This window comes from Zalophus californianus, chromosome 3 (genome assembly GCF_009762305.2).
Source record: "Zalophus californianus isolate mZalCal1 chromosome 3, mZalCal1.pri.v2, whole genome shotgun sequence".
NCBI lineage: Eukaryota > Metazoa > Chordata > Mammalia > Carnivora > Otariidae > Zalophus > Zalophus californianus.
This window is the reverse complement of record NC_045597.1, coordinates 136,577,520-136,592,908: the sequence shown is the minus strand read 5'-3', so window position 1 is coordinate 136,592,908 and position 15,389 is coordinate 136,577,520. Positions and strand designations below refer to the sequence as shown.

At 43.7% G+C, this 15,389-nt stretch overlaps 1 protein-coding gene across 2 annotated transcripts; it reads right to left on the bottom strand.

The window, feature by feature from the left end:
• Positions 1-3,451: 3,451 nt before the first annotated feature.
• On the bottom strand, positions 3,452-15,088 carry CDCA7 (cell division cycle associated 7). 2 transcript variants are annotated; one of them, XM_027590130.2, is made up of 10 exons: positions 14,968-15,088; positions 12,164-12,289; positions 11,512-11,748; positions 8,715-8,951; positions 8,343-8,420; positions 7,115-7,315; positions 6,409-6,546; positions 5,682-5,831; positions 5,127-5,263; positions 3,452-4,765 (listed from the first exon to the last, which is right to left on the bottom strand). In XM_027590130.2, exons 1-10 carry the CDS (start codon positions 14,986-14,988, stop codon positions 4,735-4,737), a joined length of 1,356 nt encoding a protein of 451 aa, XP_027445931.1. In that variant the 5' UTR covers positions 14,989-15,088; the 3' UTR covers positions 3,452-4,734. The 2 variants fall into 2 exon arrangements, with proteins under 2 accessions (XP_027445931.1, XP_027445932.1); XM_027590131.2 differs by lacking the exon at positions 11,512-11,748.
• Between the last annotated feature and the right edge of the window lie 301 nt (positions 15,089-15,389).

Here is a 15,389-nt window from a genome sequence, read left to right as displayed (position 1 = left end):
AAGTTGTACATGTAGTATAAATACTACCCTATAAAACAAAATGCAAGGGAGATTGAAAAAGCCAAAATGTTAGTGGCTTTTAGCCTTAAATGGTGTCTCCTTTGTTTCTTGCTCTTTCAAACAAGTCTTTCATCACCTGGATATTATAATGGATGGAGGCCTGTATCTGGAACATGCCAGTTGCTCTGCAACCAAGAGCCCATTTCTTACACCATCCCTAAGCAGATTCCCCAGCTTCCTGCTGCCACTCCAAGCTTTAGTGCATCCTCCACTGTCTCAGCAACGCCTCCTTTTGAAGTTCTTGTCCCCTCTTATCTTCAGCCTCCCTCAACGTTGTAATTATTTAAAAGGTTGTCTTCGGGGGCGCCTGGGTGGCTCAGATGGTTAAGCATCTGCCTTCGGCTCAGGTCATGATCCCAGGGTCCTGGGATGGAGCCCCACATCGGGCTCCCTGCTCAGCGGGAAGCCTGCTTCTCCCTCTCCCACTGCCCCTGCTTGTGTTCCCTCTCTCGCTGTGTCTCTCTCTGTGTTAAATAAATAAAATCTAAAAAAATAAAAAATAAAACGTCTTCTACCCACAGAACTTCAATGCCCTACAGTTAAAAGCCTCAGGGGTTGCCAACATCCCTGCTGGATGATCCAGTACCCAGGTTTCCCACTATCCGTGACCACAGAAGCTCTCAGGCCCCTCCCAGACCTCCAGTCTCCCTCTGTTCAAGTTTTCTGCAAAATCCACTTCAGCACCCAGTATGCCCTTGTTTTCACGGACAGAACCTCCTTCTCCTTTTTTAAGGCAGGCAAGCTCAGCTTAGTTTAAAAAAAAAAAAAAAAAAGATAAAGGCCTCCTCCCTGGAACAACCCTCTAGCTCTGACATTTTAGCTATGTGGCATTGGGCATTTTCCTCAACTTCTATGGATTTACTTCCTCATCCTTAAGATGTGTGGTTAACATTAAGATAAAATAACATTTGCTCACCTTTTAGTCCCCTTAGGACTTGCTATCACTTTCCTCTCAGAACCTAATACTTTGCAGCCACGCTTCAAAGCACTGAACTCTTACTCCATTCCCCTGGTATGCAAATAACCCAATTTTCCACCTGACCTTGAGCCATGAGGAGCTCCCTCTCACTTCTTTTAAAAGCAAAATAAAACACAAATATGCCCCTCCTGCAGCATCCCCTACTGCCTTTCCCCCTCTTCATTATTAAACTACTGAAGGCTATTACAGTCTCTATTTCATTCCTCAAACTCTTGGTCGGTGAAGGTAACGGTGGACATCCTCTCCACCTCGGGAACCCAGGCTGGAGCGACAAATGGAAAGACTATTGCTGGAGCATAAATGCTGTAAACTACTCTACACATCGAATTGTCGAAACTTGAGTGTCGTCTCTGGGACGCCTGGGTGGCTTCGTCGGTTAAGTGCCTGCCTTAGGCTCAGGTCATGATGGGGGGGGGGGGTCGCAGGGTTAGAGCCCCGCATCGGGCTCTCTCTTCAGCGGGGAGCCTGCTTCTCCCTCTCCCTCTGCCGCTCCCCCTGCTTGTGCTTTCTCTCAATCTTTGTCAAATAAATAAATAAAATATTTTAAAAAACCCCAAAACCTCGAGTTCTCACTTTTTCCGAAGAGCCAACAAGATGGCGGAAGCGGAGCAGAGGCAGCACCGGGCCTCCCTCAAGTTCACCTCCTGCCGCGGGGGCCTTGACCGGCTTCTGGACTTGTCCCTCGCGCAACTCATGCACCCACGCAGGGGCCCCGCGGCTGGGTGGCCTCCCTAGGGGCACGCGGGGCCTGCGGAGGGAGCAGCACGCGAGGCTGAGGCGCCTGCTCGAGGCCCAAGAGGCACCGCCCATGGAGGGGAACCGGGAGGCTAGAGCGCACCTGTTCCACGGGGATGGTGGGCTGCAGGGTGCGTGTCTACAGCAGCAAGACCTCCAGCCAGGTGGGTATCAAGCCGGAGATGACTGGCTGCGACCTGGGGGAGTTCTCCATTGCCTGCAAGCCAGTGAAGCTCGGCTGGGCTGGCATCGGGGCTACCCACTCCTTCCACTTCATCCCTCTGTAAGTGACCTGTTCAGCCAATAAAGGCACAGACTTCTCTTAAAACACAAGTTCTTTCAACTGTAAGGACGGTGTGTGGAGCTTTGCAGTGGGGTGTGTGGGAGAAAGTTCGGGGCCTCCAGGCAAGGCTGAGACTGATCAACTGATGGGTTTCTTTTTTCTAAGACAGGAGCCATTACCAAACCCACGGGCCCATCAAGTGTTCTATTAACACCTGACACTGAGAAAATGCCTTTTTCTTTCATTCCTACTCAGAACTTTATTTTTAGACTGTCAATCCTGTAAGGGTGTCTCAGAATCAGCTGTTGCTAGTCACTATTTTTGAATGAAAAACCACTTCAGTTCCACTTCATATTGAAACATGGTGAACACCAAAAATGTTCCCAACAGCCACCAATTTTACAAACTCCCAAAAATTTAACCTTCCCAATTACCTCCCTAAAAAAGGGTCAGATTAGAATTTGGGTTAAGATTCCCAAGTTTAGTAGAAGAAATACCCGATTCTTTTGCATCTGTCTACAATACCAGTTGTATTAACTTCATATAGTTTGATCTTTTCCCCCGAGTGAATACGATTTCTGAGATAAGTCTAGAGCCTATGTCAGCAAACCTACAGTTAAATGCCACACTGTAAATATTTCAGGCTTTGCGGACCATAGTGCCATTTGCTTTTTTTTTTTTTTTACAACCTTCTAAAAATGTAATACTTAGTGCAAGTGCCATATGAATATCGGCTATAGTACGATCTGACTTTCAGGCTGTAGTTTGCCAACTCTGGTCTAAATTGGGTTGAGAGGGGCGCCTGGGTGGCTCAGTCGGTTAAGCGTCTGCCTTCTGCTGAGGTCCTGCTCCCAGGGTCCTGGGATCAAGCCCCACATGGGGCTCCCCGCTCAGCGGGGAGCCTGCTTCTCCCTCTGCCTGCTGCTCTGCCTATTTGTGCTCTCTCTCTCTGTTAAATAAATAAACATCTTTAAAAAAAACTAATAAATAAATTGGGTTATGAGTGCTTTTAGACCATGCCTTGTCTTTTGCTTCTCTCACTCCTGGAACAGGCCTCAAGGTACAGCATGCCTTAAATATTCAAATGGTTGATAAAATCAAGCCAGGTATTGTTAGTTCTTGGGTTAGCAAATGGTGAAGGAAAACAATATTGTAAAGCTTCACGAGCTTGTATTATTTTCTATCTTGGGATGTAGCTGTCTCAGCTGATTTTCTGAGCACAGCTACTGGTTGGTTATATCACCAAGCTAGGTCCTATTCAAAAGAGCTGGCCCTTGACCTTCAGAGACTTAAAAGGTAGAAATGGTCTTTTGTTTTAATAGGAGGAAAAAATTAGGATTCAGTCCAGTAAGAATGAGTATTAAAGAAAAAAAAAAACAGACAAGCTAGAATAAAATGTTTTATTATTAAAATAAAAAACTTTGTATAAAAGCATTACAGATCAAAAGCTCTATTTACACTTATTGATTCAATATCCAATTAGGCATCAAACACTGAACAGGCACAGCAAAAGGCTGCACATGCAAAGAAAACGGACACACAAACACTTAAGATTCCACCTCTACAAAATGATTTGATTAATACAAAAGGAGAGTGGGGTAGGGCACGACACATGAAATCTGCCCAGAAACTAAAAGGGTAGAGATGGCAAGTTAACAAAACTGTTGAAAGTCACCCAATTCTAAAAAGGCACTTCTCATTGTTATAAAAGTGCTTAAAAGCTGAACATGAACCCTGTGCTTAGTTTATAACTTTAAGAAAGCAAACATCGCAAAGACTAGTAGTAGATGAGTATTACTATTAATTTTCCATGCAAAATGATCAGGAATTTGAAACACCTTACATACAAACCAAAATAAACTTGGCAAACTACAATTATGCTGAAGTGTTACAGCATGAATTCAAGTCAGCCTATTCCTGAAACCTCACCATCCTAACTCCCTGGGATGTCTTTTCTACAATGATTTTGAATACAGCACTGCCCTTGGACTGTGAGAGCCAGATGCATTACTTAACCTTGTAGTGGAAGAAAGCAGAAGCAACTGAGTCTCAACCAGGGCAACTCGTAAAATAAGCCTAATACATGGAATATTCTCATGAGAGGCATCCAAAGTAATATACTCCACTTTACAACAATTACCCAATTTTTCCACATGGTTTTAAGACTTGTGTGCCTTGATTCTGTTAAAAAACATCAACTAGTATGAATGCTAAATCTAAAATTATACAGCTTTCTCGTAAACAAGTTAGAGGGCTGTTCTCTGGAATTCAATAGATGTAGTTAGTTAACATTACTACTGTATTTCTAAGTGCTTGGTTTTATGGGTGGATTCCAGGGCTATTTCAACGCCAATTAAATCAAACATGCTTTCCTAAAATTGCCATTTAAAAGGAATCGGAAACAAAATGGTGGGAGAGAATCACCGGAAATAGAGGGGGGATGGTATGGGGTGGGGGTGGGGAGTGAAGAAGAAACTGCAGGAGGGCAAAGTATAGCTAAGCGATAAACCTCTGTGATGGTCAGGGACATGTGTGTCTAGTGAGATTAACTTGATTTGCGTTTCCTATAAAACTGGCTTATCATCAAAATTCTTAACTCGGGTTCCAATCATGTGACAAAACCAAAAACTTTAGGAAGCTCTGCACAGTGGAAGACGGAGAGTGGATCTTCCAAATGCTATGCTTGCATTTCGAATTCCTGTTTCAGACTGAAAGAGAGAAGGAAGGGAACAGGTCAGGATACGGCTTTCAACCTAAGAATGTTCTTTGGAAAGCCTAATTCAGTTTTCAAAATGTTTTCATTGAGTTATAGTATGTGTAGTTAAGTGCATACATCTAAACCTAACAACTGGAATTTTTATGCACTCACACACACGTCCCCACCACCCAGATGAAGACAGAACGCATTTCCAACATTCGAAAAGCCTCCCAATGTGCCCCTTTGCAGTCAAAACCTGCAGTCCTCACCCCCCAGAGACAAACGCTACTTTCACTTCTATTATCTTTTCATTAAGACACAAACATGAATGCAAGATTTGGGTGTGGAAGAGAGAAAAACCAGCCATTTACCTCTTCAAGTAAGCATGCACATTCCCAAAGCCATGGTATTTGGCTAAATACACAAGGACCCCAGTCGCACACCGCCCATCTCGCTGCCGGCAGAAACTACAGTTGCAGATTCTGCGGCAAGGCGGGCAATGCCAATTCTGAAGGAGAATTGTAAAAAGGCACAGTTAAATCAAATCTTAACTTTCCTCCCCTTACTTACCTATTCTTATTTAACCTCTAAGGTAGGTACATCAATTGCATTTACTTTTTTTTTTTTTAAGTAACAGCAAAAGCTTAATATGATTAATTTCCATTAGTCCTCCTGATGTTTTCTTAGGAAATGCAGCAGAGGTTACACAGCAACTAGCAAGGGTAGAGTCAACTTCCCCTGTATGGTCTGGTCCCAACCAAGCACTCTGGAGGGGGGGGGGCTCAGACTTGTCTATGAAGTCATCAGCCTCCCCTGAAACATGCACCCCACAACTCTAAGGCTTGATCCTTTCACTGTTACCCTTTCTGGCCCCTTCAACTCATGGCTAACATTTAAGTCCACAGGACCACCCTTCAAGCACCTACTGGATCCAGCAGAGCATCCTTGACCTCTTCACCGTAACGGTTTCGAAGGCAGGGACCACAGAACTGGCCTCGAACACCCCAGCACTCTGGGTTTCTGCAGTTTGTTTTGGTATCAATAGTTTTCTGGCGGCATTGATGGCAAGTAGATCCCTACAAAGAGGCAAATAAGATGGAAAAAAAGAACAAAACACTGCTTTTTGTATAGAAAAATGGCATAAAGAACGTCCTTCTTTGTAGATGGTGTCTGACAATTTGTCTTTCAATCCTATGTTAAATCTACATACACATGTATATGCCAAGGGCATGAAAAACAAATCAAGCATGGTGACTTCATCAACTGGCAGATGCAATAGTTAATATTATCAAAACTAGTTTTCTGCAAGAAAACAGCTTATGCAAAAAAAAATACCCCAATCTTTATTTTTAGCACACTATACCCCAGCACCTGTGTATGTAGACGTACACACAGTAAACATGTTGAATCAATTTCTAAATTAAAAGAAAAATCAAATGCTACCAAAGGCTTACTAGGCAAATACCATTACTGCAGACTCACTAAGAGATGTATATCCCAAGGACACTAAAAAACTTTCCTTGTATCAAAAAAACACACAGGCACATATCAAATATGCTAAGACCTTTAACAGTAGCAAAACTCTAAGGATAGAAGCTATCCTTTCTCTCACAGATGTTCATGTTCACAGATACGACTTAGAGAGTTTCGTACCAATGAGCGGTTATAGATCTTCTCTCGAGAGTTGTTGCAGATGTTCTCCAGCTCTTCCTCTGTAATTTCTTCCACAGGGCGAATTATATGTGGAAGGGTCATGGATCCGGCACGACGACTTCTGGGCATGTCATCTTCCTGCATGACAAAATTCATGGAATGGTGTTCTACTGGCTCTCCCCAGCTCTGAATCCCAGATACATGATTTGTAATTTCTTCATGAAGAATTCAACATAGAAATCTTTCTTATAGCTTATGGAGAAGGGGCAAGTTAAGTTTACTAAAGATAATGGGACAACATCATGGAAATGATTCCTACATTAAGAAGCTGAAGAAAGCTTTGGCCACTTAAAAATAAAATCTTGAAATAAAAGGTGGGGGCGGCACTCTGGCTGGCTCAGTCGGTAGAGCATGCAACTCTTGATGTTGGTGTTACAAGTCTGAGCCCCATGTGGGATGTAGAGATTACTTAAAAATAAAATCTTAAAAAAAAAAAAAAAAGGCAAGCAAGCAAGCTTTGACCTTCTCACCTGCTAACAAAACACATCAAATAAGTTTATATGACATTAACAATTCTGAATGATTTGAGAACGTTTACTATGGGTCATCTGGTGTTGAGGCCACATGGGTCCCTGTGCTGTGTATTGGATACTGGGCCTACAGAAGATAACAAACAGAAGAGCAAGCACAAGTGCAGAGAGCTCACATTCATGTAGTTGTCCATGGTCTTCCTCTTTCTCACCAGCATGTACTTATCCTCCATCTCTTCCTCCTCCTCCTCTGTGGGTAGAGCACTAAGGGACCCAAGGATCCGGGACCTTGACCTGGTAAGAGGACGAGCTCTTCGTTCAGGGTTTCTCCTGGAAGCTACACCTGGGAATGTACGCCTTCGGGGGGTCTTTGACTGCTAAACAAAACACACATGATGAAACCCATTTATTCCAGAATGAAGAGAAGTGGCACCTTCTCCTTAAGTACGTTTTTGTTTAAGTAAAAGGGGAGCTCCATTTCCTAATCCTTTGTCCTTTCCATAATGCATGGAAAGTGAGCCCCAAAATGATACAGCTGTTTTAATTCTGCTCTTCTAACACCAAGCCATTTCTCTCAGACTGAGAGATGACCCTTTTATTCTTCCACTTAAGAACAGATCTTGTTTTCCAAAAAAACCCTTTCTACAATATCTCTTGAGCCCTGAAACATACTCAGTATTTCTACATGGCACAAGAGAGAAATATATGTATGGTTTTCCTTCTTCTGTTTCTTGCTTGCCTCTTCCCCTTCTCCTCAGGGAGCAGACACATCAAATTCCCCTTAGTTGCACCAGCTTAGTTCCTCAGAAGATAATCACATATATTAGGCCATGACTTGGTTAAGAAATTGTTTTTTCCTTTTTTTCCTCCCATTCTCAGTTATTAAAAACCTCTATTATTAGGAAATGCAGCAGAGGAAGGAAGGAATATCCTAATGCTAGGGATACAGAAAAAAAAAAAAAATTCAATCTTTACTCCCTACCCTTGAGAGGCTTAATTTAGTTGGGAAGGAGAGAAATAGCCAATCAAAAGGGGTTTAAGCGCTGCAGAAGCATGGTTTGGAGAGGCCAGATCTGTCCTAGCATGCACAGAAGAGGTCCCAGAGATCTGTTAGAAGGTTTACTTCTTTGTCTGTAGGACTACACAAAATAAGGAAATTGGATTTTAAAATAACAAATTTAGGGGCACCTGGGTTATTCAATCGGTTAAGCGTCTGCCTTCGGCTCTGGTCCTGAACCCGGGGTCCTGGGACAGAGCCCGGCTTGGGCTCCCTGCTCAGTGAGAGTCTGCTTCTCCCCCTCCCTCTGCCCCTCCCCCCCGCCCATTCTCTAATAAATAAAATCTTAAAAATAAATCTATCTTAGACCTGTCCAAAATACAATATAAGCAAGGATTTGCACTTACTGTACTGGGGCCTGGTAGGGAACGCCTTCCAGGGAATGAGCCAGGGAAGCTTTCTAGTTCTGACATTAGTTTTGCAAGCTAAAAAGGGAGGATATTCAACAGAAATTATTAGTTTAGAATAACTGCTGAAAAAAAGCAACTTCTGGAAATTAGTAGCACATGTCGAGTTTCTGATTTCACTTATACATTTACCAAGACTTTAATAGATTAAAAAAGAGAAGTTAACTTAGGAAAAGCAGCACATTTTAAAGCACACATTGTGAATACTTAAGTTACATTGAAAATAATTCTTAGGACACAGGTATAAGCAATGAGCAGCTTACAGAAAGGATGGGAAGGGTTAGTAGTGTTACCACAAAGTCAGATACCTACCATTGCTTTGTTTTGCTTTATATTTAAAGCTCTTTTCTCCAAAAAATTCATTCCATTTTCATCTTCTGAATCAGAACTGGAATCGGTTACAGTATTCTCAGGGGGCTGGGGGGGCACTGCTCTTTTGGTGGCGGCTCCCCTCGTTTTTTGGGTTGGAAACTTCATGGCCACCCGGAGGGGTCCGGACCGTCGGCACTGGCTGCGGGTCCTGTAGCCGGTGTGGTCTGACTGCAGTCTCTAGTTAACCAGGAACAATGGAGTCGTTAATGACTTGTTGATTGTCTGACAGGCTGCACCAATATGACTACAAAATCCCTTCTGAACAAAAGACACTGACATCAAATAAATTTTAATTGAACACCTTAATTGTCAATTTTAATTGACAGCTCTGGGCAATAAAATCAGGAATTACAAATAAATACAATAATCAGGGTAACTGAACTCCTGTAGCCTGAGACACGTCTTTATAAACCATCTGCATAGCCCTTAGGCCAGTGGTTCTGAATCTTTTTTTTAATGTGAAAATCCCAGCTCCCTTTTTAATTCAAAAATAGATCTTTTGTTTTTTAAACGAATTCCTATAAAAACAAATATGTGTTCTCCCACAAACATGGTTTCAATGTTTGGCATTAAACTATATTACAGGTGCCTGAGTGCTCTAATCTACTTTTTAAAAATTTTGCAGCAAACAGGTATAACATGAAATTCACCATTTTAACCCTTTTTAAGTGTACAGTTCAGTGGCATTAAGGACATTCACACTGTTGTACAGCCATCACCACCATCTGTCTCCAGAACGTTTTCATCTTCCCAAACTGAAACTCTGCACCCATTCAACACTAACTCCCCACTACCCCCTAGCCTCTGGAAACCACCATTCTACTTTCTGTCTCTATGAATTTGACTATTTGAGGTACCTCTCTAACCTACTTACTGTAAACTTAAAATTAAAAAAAATTTTTGAGATTTCAAAATTAAAGTGGGGTTCCATCATTAAAAATATATTAAAATTAGCCATCAGGGAAAAGCAAATCAGAATCACAAGATACTGTTTCATTACCCACTAGTGGAGCTGAATCAATAGCAAGTATGGCAAGGATGTAGAGAACCTCAAACCACATACACTTTTGGTAGGAACATGCAAGAGTGCAGCCGAAGACAGCCTGTCAGTTCATCAAAAGGCCAGAGTTACTATAGGACTTGTTCGTATATATACTCTGATAGTATTATGTCCACACAAAAACTTGTATGTGAATGTTCACGGTAGTGCTATTCACAATAGTCAAAAGGTGCAAACAACTGCCAAATCCATCAACTGATGAAGAGGATAAGTAAAATGTACATTCACACAATATTATTCGGCAATAAAAAGATATTAAGTACTAGCACATGCCACAACATTGAAGAAACATGAAAACCTTCCATGAAGTGAAAGAAGCCATTCACGAAAGACCTCATAGCGTACGGTTTCATTCGTACGAAGTGTCCAGAGTAGAAAATCTATAATGGTGGCAGACAAATTGGTGGTTGCCCATTGACGATTGGGGGTACTGGGAAAGGATGAGAAGTGACTGCTAATGGGGACAAGGTTTTTTGGGGGAGCTGATGAAAATATTCTAAATTGATTGTAGTGATGGCTGAAAAAAAAATTGATTGAGAAAAGAAAATATATCACCCATAAAGTCCCAGAAATGGAACAGCCACTTTTTAACATCCAAACACTTCTTAAATCTGCACAGCTTCTAGGATTCTTCGTGTACTTTTAGTGTGCCCGATACGAGAAAATGACAAACTTTTACGGGTTCTTAAGACTTTTAATCGATTGGCATCTTATTAATTGAAACAAACACCATCTACAAAGAGTGTAAACACTGCCCCGAAATGACTCAGGCTAGACAATGTTTAGGTCACATGCAGACTTAAGAGACTAGCCCCTGCAAGAACTCCAATCTGCATTGATTTGGACCATCACTTCTTAGAGGCAATGTTACATTACCACCAAGTTACACCGTGATAAACACTCCTTGGCCAGATGTTCTCACTTATGTCAGCATCATTGTGGTCGCCGGGAGTGGCTCCCCATCAGACCCCAATGAGCTGAAGAGCATGCACCTGACTGTAAATCAACACACTGCTTCCTTTGTTGAGACAGTCCTGCTAACCAGAGTCTGCAGAACTAAACAATATGCTCAGGGAGAGTGGGACCGAGGTGCAGCAGCAGCAGTGGCCTGAGCAGAATGACAGAGGTTAAAGGTAAAGCAGCGTGCACAAGAAAAGCCAGCCAAGGAGCACAAGTGAAAGCAGGAAGGGCCCTAATTGTCATTATGTGCACTCAAACTCCTGCACATGAATTATCACAGGTTTTCCAAATGAGGTCTAGATCCACCACCAGAACCCACATTTACCAAAGGCCTGCTCCAGGCCAGGGCCAGTACTGGGCTGGGCACTTGAACTTAAATACGGATATAGCTAATCTTGAGGACATGTGGGCTTCTGATCATCAGGCTAGATTTCTGTGGCAACAGAAATCTGGAGGTTGGCCAATTTTATCTTACCAGTTTCCAAGACTTTCAGAGCCTACAAAATGTTCAAGCTTTACAAGTAGGACTATATTAGTAAAAACTGTTGTAAGACAAGAAAATAACTTAAAATTTTAAAAAAGGTCAACAAAATCTTCTGGCATGACTAAAATGAAAATTACGAGGAAAAAAACTTTAAATTATGAGAAAAAAACTTCAAACAAGTATGTCATGCCTGTAAATGTACGGTACTTCTTGACATGGGTTCTCAAACTCACCATTCCATCTTGTATCTCACTCTCTGAGAAACCGCAAAATGATTCATCGTCAGAGTCGGCATGAAAAATACTGGCCAGTTCTTTAGTGACATCTGGCCTTGATTTCTGTAAAAATCCACAATGGTCTAACACATCTTGCACCTCACTTTCTGAAAAGCCGCAGAAAGATTCATTATCAGAGTCCTCATAAAAAACATTTGCCAGTTCTTCACTGATATCTGACCTGAATTTAGGTTTCTGTAAAATAAATAAATAAATGTGGTTGTGCATTTTTTTCCTTTTTCAAGAACCAATTTTCCATAAACGTGCAGAGAGCAAATCACATTTACAAGTGCACTACAAGAGAACAGCTTTTGTTACAAAGAAAAATGGTTCAGAGGTTTACAAATGATTTCTGAGTTGTTATGGCAAATCATCAGGCATGTTAGGTTAGGCGACATTTCAAAAAGACAGAATAAGTAGCTAATCTACCTCCAACAATTACTACCTAGAACCACAGCAAAAAGTGAAATGAAATTACAATGCATACTGTATTTTCTAGCGGCTGTATAGAAATGCAGGCAAAAAGCAAGCAGCTTTAATCACGCACAAAGCATTTGGGGCACTGTGGGCACTGCAGACTCAATTCTGTTTATTCTCAGGCAGCACTTACCGTGTTTGCAAAATTATCAGAAGCAAAGCTGTCACAACTGTCATCAGAGGATGATGACGTTTCCATGGAAATCAACTTCACATATCTAAATTTCTTTACGTTCTTCTTTACTCCGTGATCCTTTTGCTGTAAATGAAAATGGCAATACTATTAAGTGGGTCGCTTACACCAACTGAAGACATCATTTTGAGTTTAGTAGTTCAAACAGCACAGAGTAGATACATCCATTTCTTATACCCTACATAGTAAAAGGAGGATTTGCGAATGCTACAACAATATTTTCAAAACCTGGTAAAATCTTAAAAGGGGATCCCTTTGAAGGAATATTGTTAAGGACATTTATCGGTTCAATCAAACATCTACAGAACTACCTCACTGAACACCTCTTTCCCCCAAGCTGAGCGTGTGATACGGAGTTCCCAAGGGGTTTAATGCTGACCTCCTAAAACCTGCCTGTTAAAAACATTAGATTGCACTTCCAAAAGGAAATTTCAGAAGTACAAAATGGTTGAGTGATTTCTCTCCCTCAGCCAAAATCAAGCTAATGAGGTCTTTTTATCTAAGCTTTGGCCTATGTACTGTGATGCTAATTTCCCAAACTACAAGAACTGGGCAGCACCTCTACTTCAAGATGGCAAGCTTTCAAGCTGGCCCTGCTCTAACCAAGAGGGGTACAGTGATTTCAGCACAAGCCCTTACAAATCAAGTACATCAACCGAGTGAACAAACATACAAGGAGGCAAGTTAAAGGTCAAACAGCACTCCAAACCCAGGTAGAATGCACGATTCCATCTCAGCATTCTATCAGCCCGGCCTGACATTCAGCTTTTTCCGAAGTCCCCTTCCTATACAATTCTTAAGTTTTTAGAAGTCCTTCTGTAAGTCACAAATTACTTGTAGGTTACTTGTTCATAAACACCGAACAGCCTGGCTTTGCTCATCAGAAAATGCAATTAGCATCTCATCTATCTAAAGACAGAGACAGCAGTTTCTGGCATTTCTTAACATTTAATGAGACTTAAGTGTTTTTAGTTCCTATGTTTTAATTTTCTTAAATATGGCCACACAATAGAAATGACTCCTCCCACTGAAAACTTTAAAAGGCAAGCTCTGCTATGGGTCCCACAAAATAAAGCCAAGATGTGAGGTGTCAGGTGGAAAGAACATTCTTGACCTTCCTTGTACATCTAACATTAGGCACTTCATTTCAATCTCTTGCAAATAAAACTGTCTTCTGTCCTTTTAGAAAGGCAGAAAAATGTGATAATAGGTAGTGCTACTACCTATTAGAAGGGCTCTCAAACACCCCATTTTCCAAGTGAGGAAATTCAAGGCTCGTGAAATAGAGTGCCCAAGAGGACACAGCTGGAAGGAGAACCCAATTCTGTAATCTCCTACGACAGCAGTGCTCCCTGCACTACTGCAGCAATTTACTCATCAATCTACCTGCAAGCAGTCAGAGGCCCAGGACAGCCTCAAGGGAGGCAGTCTACTGGAAGCTGACAGTACGCTGGGCTTTAACACGTCAGCACATGCCAAGAGTTAGTTAGCAGGCAAATGCATGTTTGGAGGAAAAGACGTAGAAAAAGGCAAATAGTCATGGTTGAGATGAACTTTTCTGGCAGGCAGGTAAAAACTAATACGACTTAGTAGGTGTTTTTTTCGTGCCAGGCCCTAAGCATGTTTTCACATTACGTTTAATTCCTTGCAACAAAGGTGCTACCATTATTCCCACCTAACAAATGGGGAAGCCGAGGCGTGAAGGGTTAAGTGGATTATTCGTCACAGGATGGCCCAAATTTGAACCCAGGCACGTCAGATTCCAAGTCCTGTTACACATGGCTTTCTCCAACCTTAAAGCTAATGCCGGGTTACACCCAAGAGTAGTGTGTGAAACCACGCCCCCAACACGCCCTCTCCCACACCCCACCCCCACTAGAACCACAGCTTCCCCACGTGTGTCACTCTTTATTTATTTTAAGCATGTCACACTCTTCCTTTCCACCCAACCCCCATCTTCTAACATCTCCTGGGGCAGACCCTACGTTCCGGTTTCCGTTAGAGCAAAAAGTAACGTTCCGTTCAGGGAAACGTCCTGCAGCTGCGAGTAAGGTTGGTGGGTGGAGGAGTGGGAAACGAGCAAATGGTCGTTGAACAGCACCTTCAGGTGCTCTTAATCGCCGATGCCTCCCCCCATGTGCGCACCCAAGTCCTAAGGAGACCATTTTGCAAGACCTTTAAACTTCAAACCCACAGGTACTCAGCGGTTAGAAAGCGGAGATGCTGGTGTGGCAAGCGCAAAATCCGGCGGGGAGCGGGTCCAAAGGGCCCCCCGGTGCGCGCAGGTCTTGCCGCAGCGAGCCACCCACCCGCCCGCAGCGGCACCTCGGAAAGGCCTGCACCGCTGTAGGGCAAACACCCCAGGGTGCAGGGAGGGAGGCGCTCCCCTCCACCCGGGCTCTGGCCGGCAAACACAATGGGGGACCCGCTAGGTCTGGCCGCTGTCCGGCCCCGAGCGCACGTGCACTTCAGGCGCACGTGGCTTCGGGCTCCCCAGCGCTGCCAACCAACCTGAAAACTGCTCAAATCTCCGACCGCCAGCGCGCCGGGTGCGCACGCCCAGCGGGGTCGGCCCCCGGCTCGGAATTACGCGAAATGCATAAAATCTGGGGCTTGCCTAAATGGGCGCCGCCCAGGACGGCCACCAGTTGATAAGCAGCACTCGGACCGCAGAGGTAGAGGGAGTCGGTCCGCGCCCAGCACCCACCGCACCCGCCCCTCGGGTTCATCAGCCTAGCGCTCACCGGCACGCGGCGAGCGTCCATGCTGGCGGCGGGCGCCCAGGCCGGCGCTCTGAGCCTGGAGAGCGAAGCACCGCGCGCCGCGGTCCCACAGAGCTGAAGGAGCTGGAGCTGCAGCGGGCGGGGCGCTCAGACCCGGGCCTCGAGGGGCGGGGCTCCGGCCGGCTTTCCCGCGTTGGGGCGCAGGTCCTGCAAGCTATGGTAACCGCCTACCCAGGCGCGAGATCCTTTCGGCACTGGGGAAAAAAGCGGCCCCAAAAATATTATGACCCCAAGGCACAGCCTTGGAATGCCGTAAAGTCCGCCGTGGAAAAGCGGCGCTTTTAGGGCTCTAGACAACTCTCTTTAGGTTGCTGCACGGTCCTGAGCGAATGGCGCGAAAGAGGTTCGTATTGCCCCGGGGTTAGCAGGCTGATTTGCATGAA

Excerpts from the sequence above, each read along its gene's own strand:
- CDCA7 (XM_027590130.2), bottom strand. The coding sequence starts at position 14,988 with ATGGACGCTCGCCGCGTGCCG. Across the intron at positions 8,952-11,511 it reads GTGAGATACAAGATGGAATG|AGACTGCAGTCAGACCACAC; the intron begins GTGAGTTTGAGA and ends CTGGTTAACTAG. Across the intron at positions 5,832-6,408 it reads AGATCTATAACCGCTCATTG|GGATCTACTTGCCATCAATG; the intron begins GTACGAAACTCT and ends GCCTCTTTGTAG.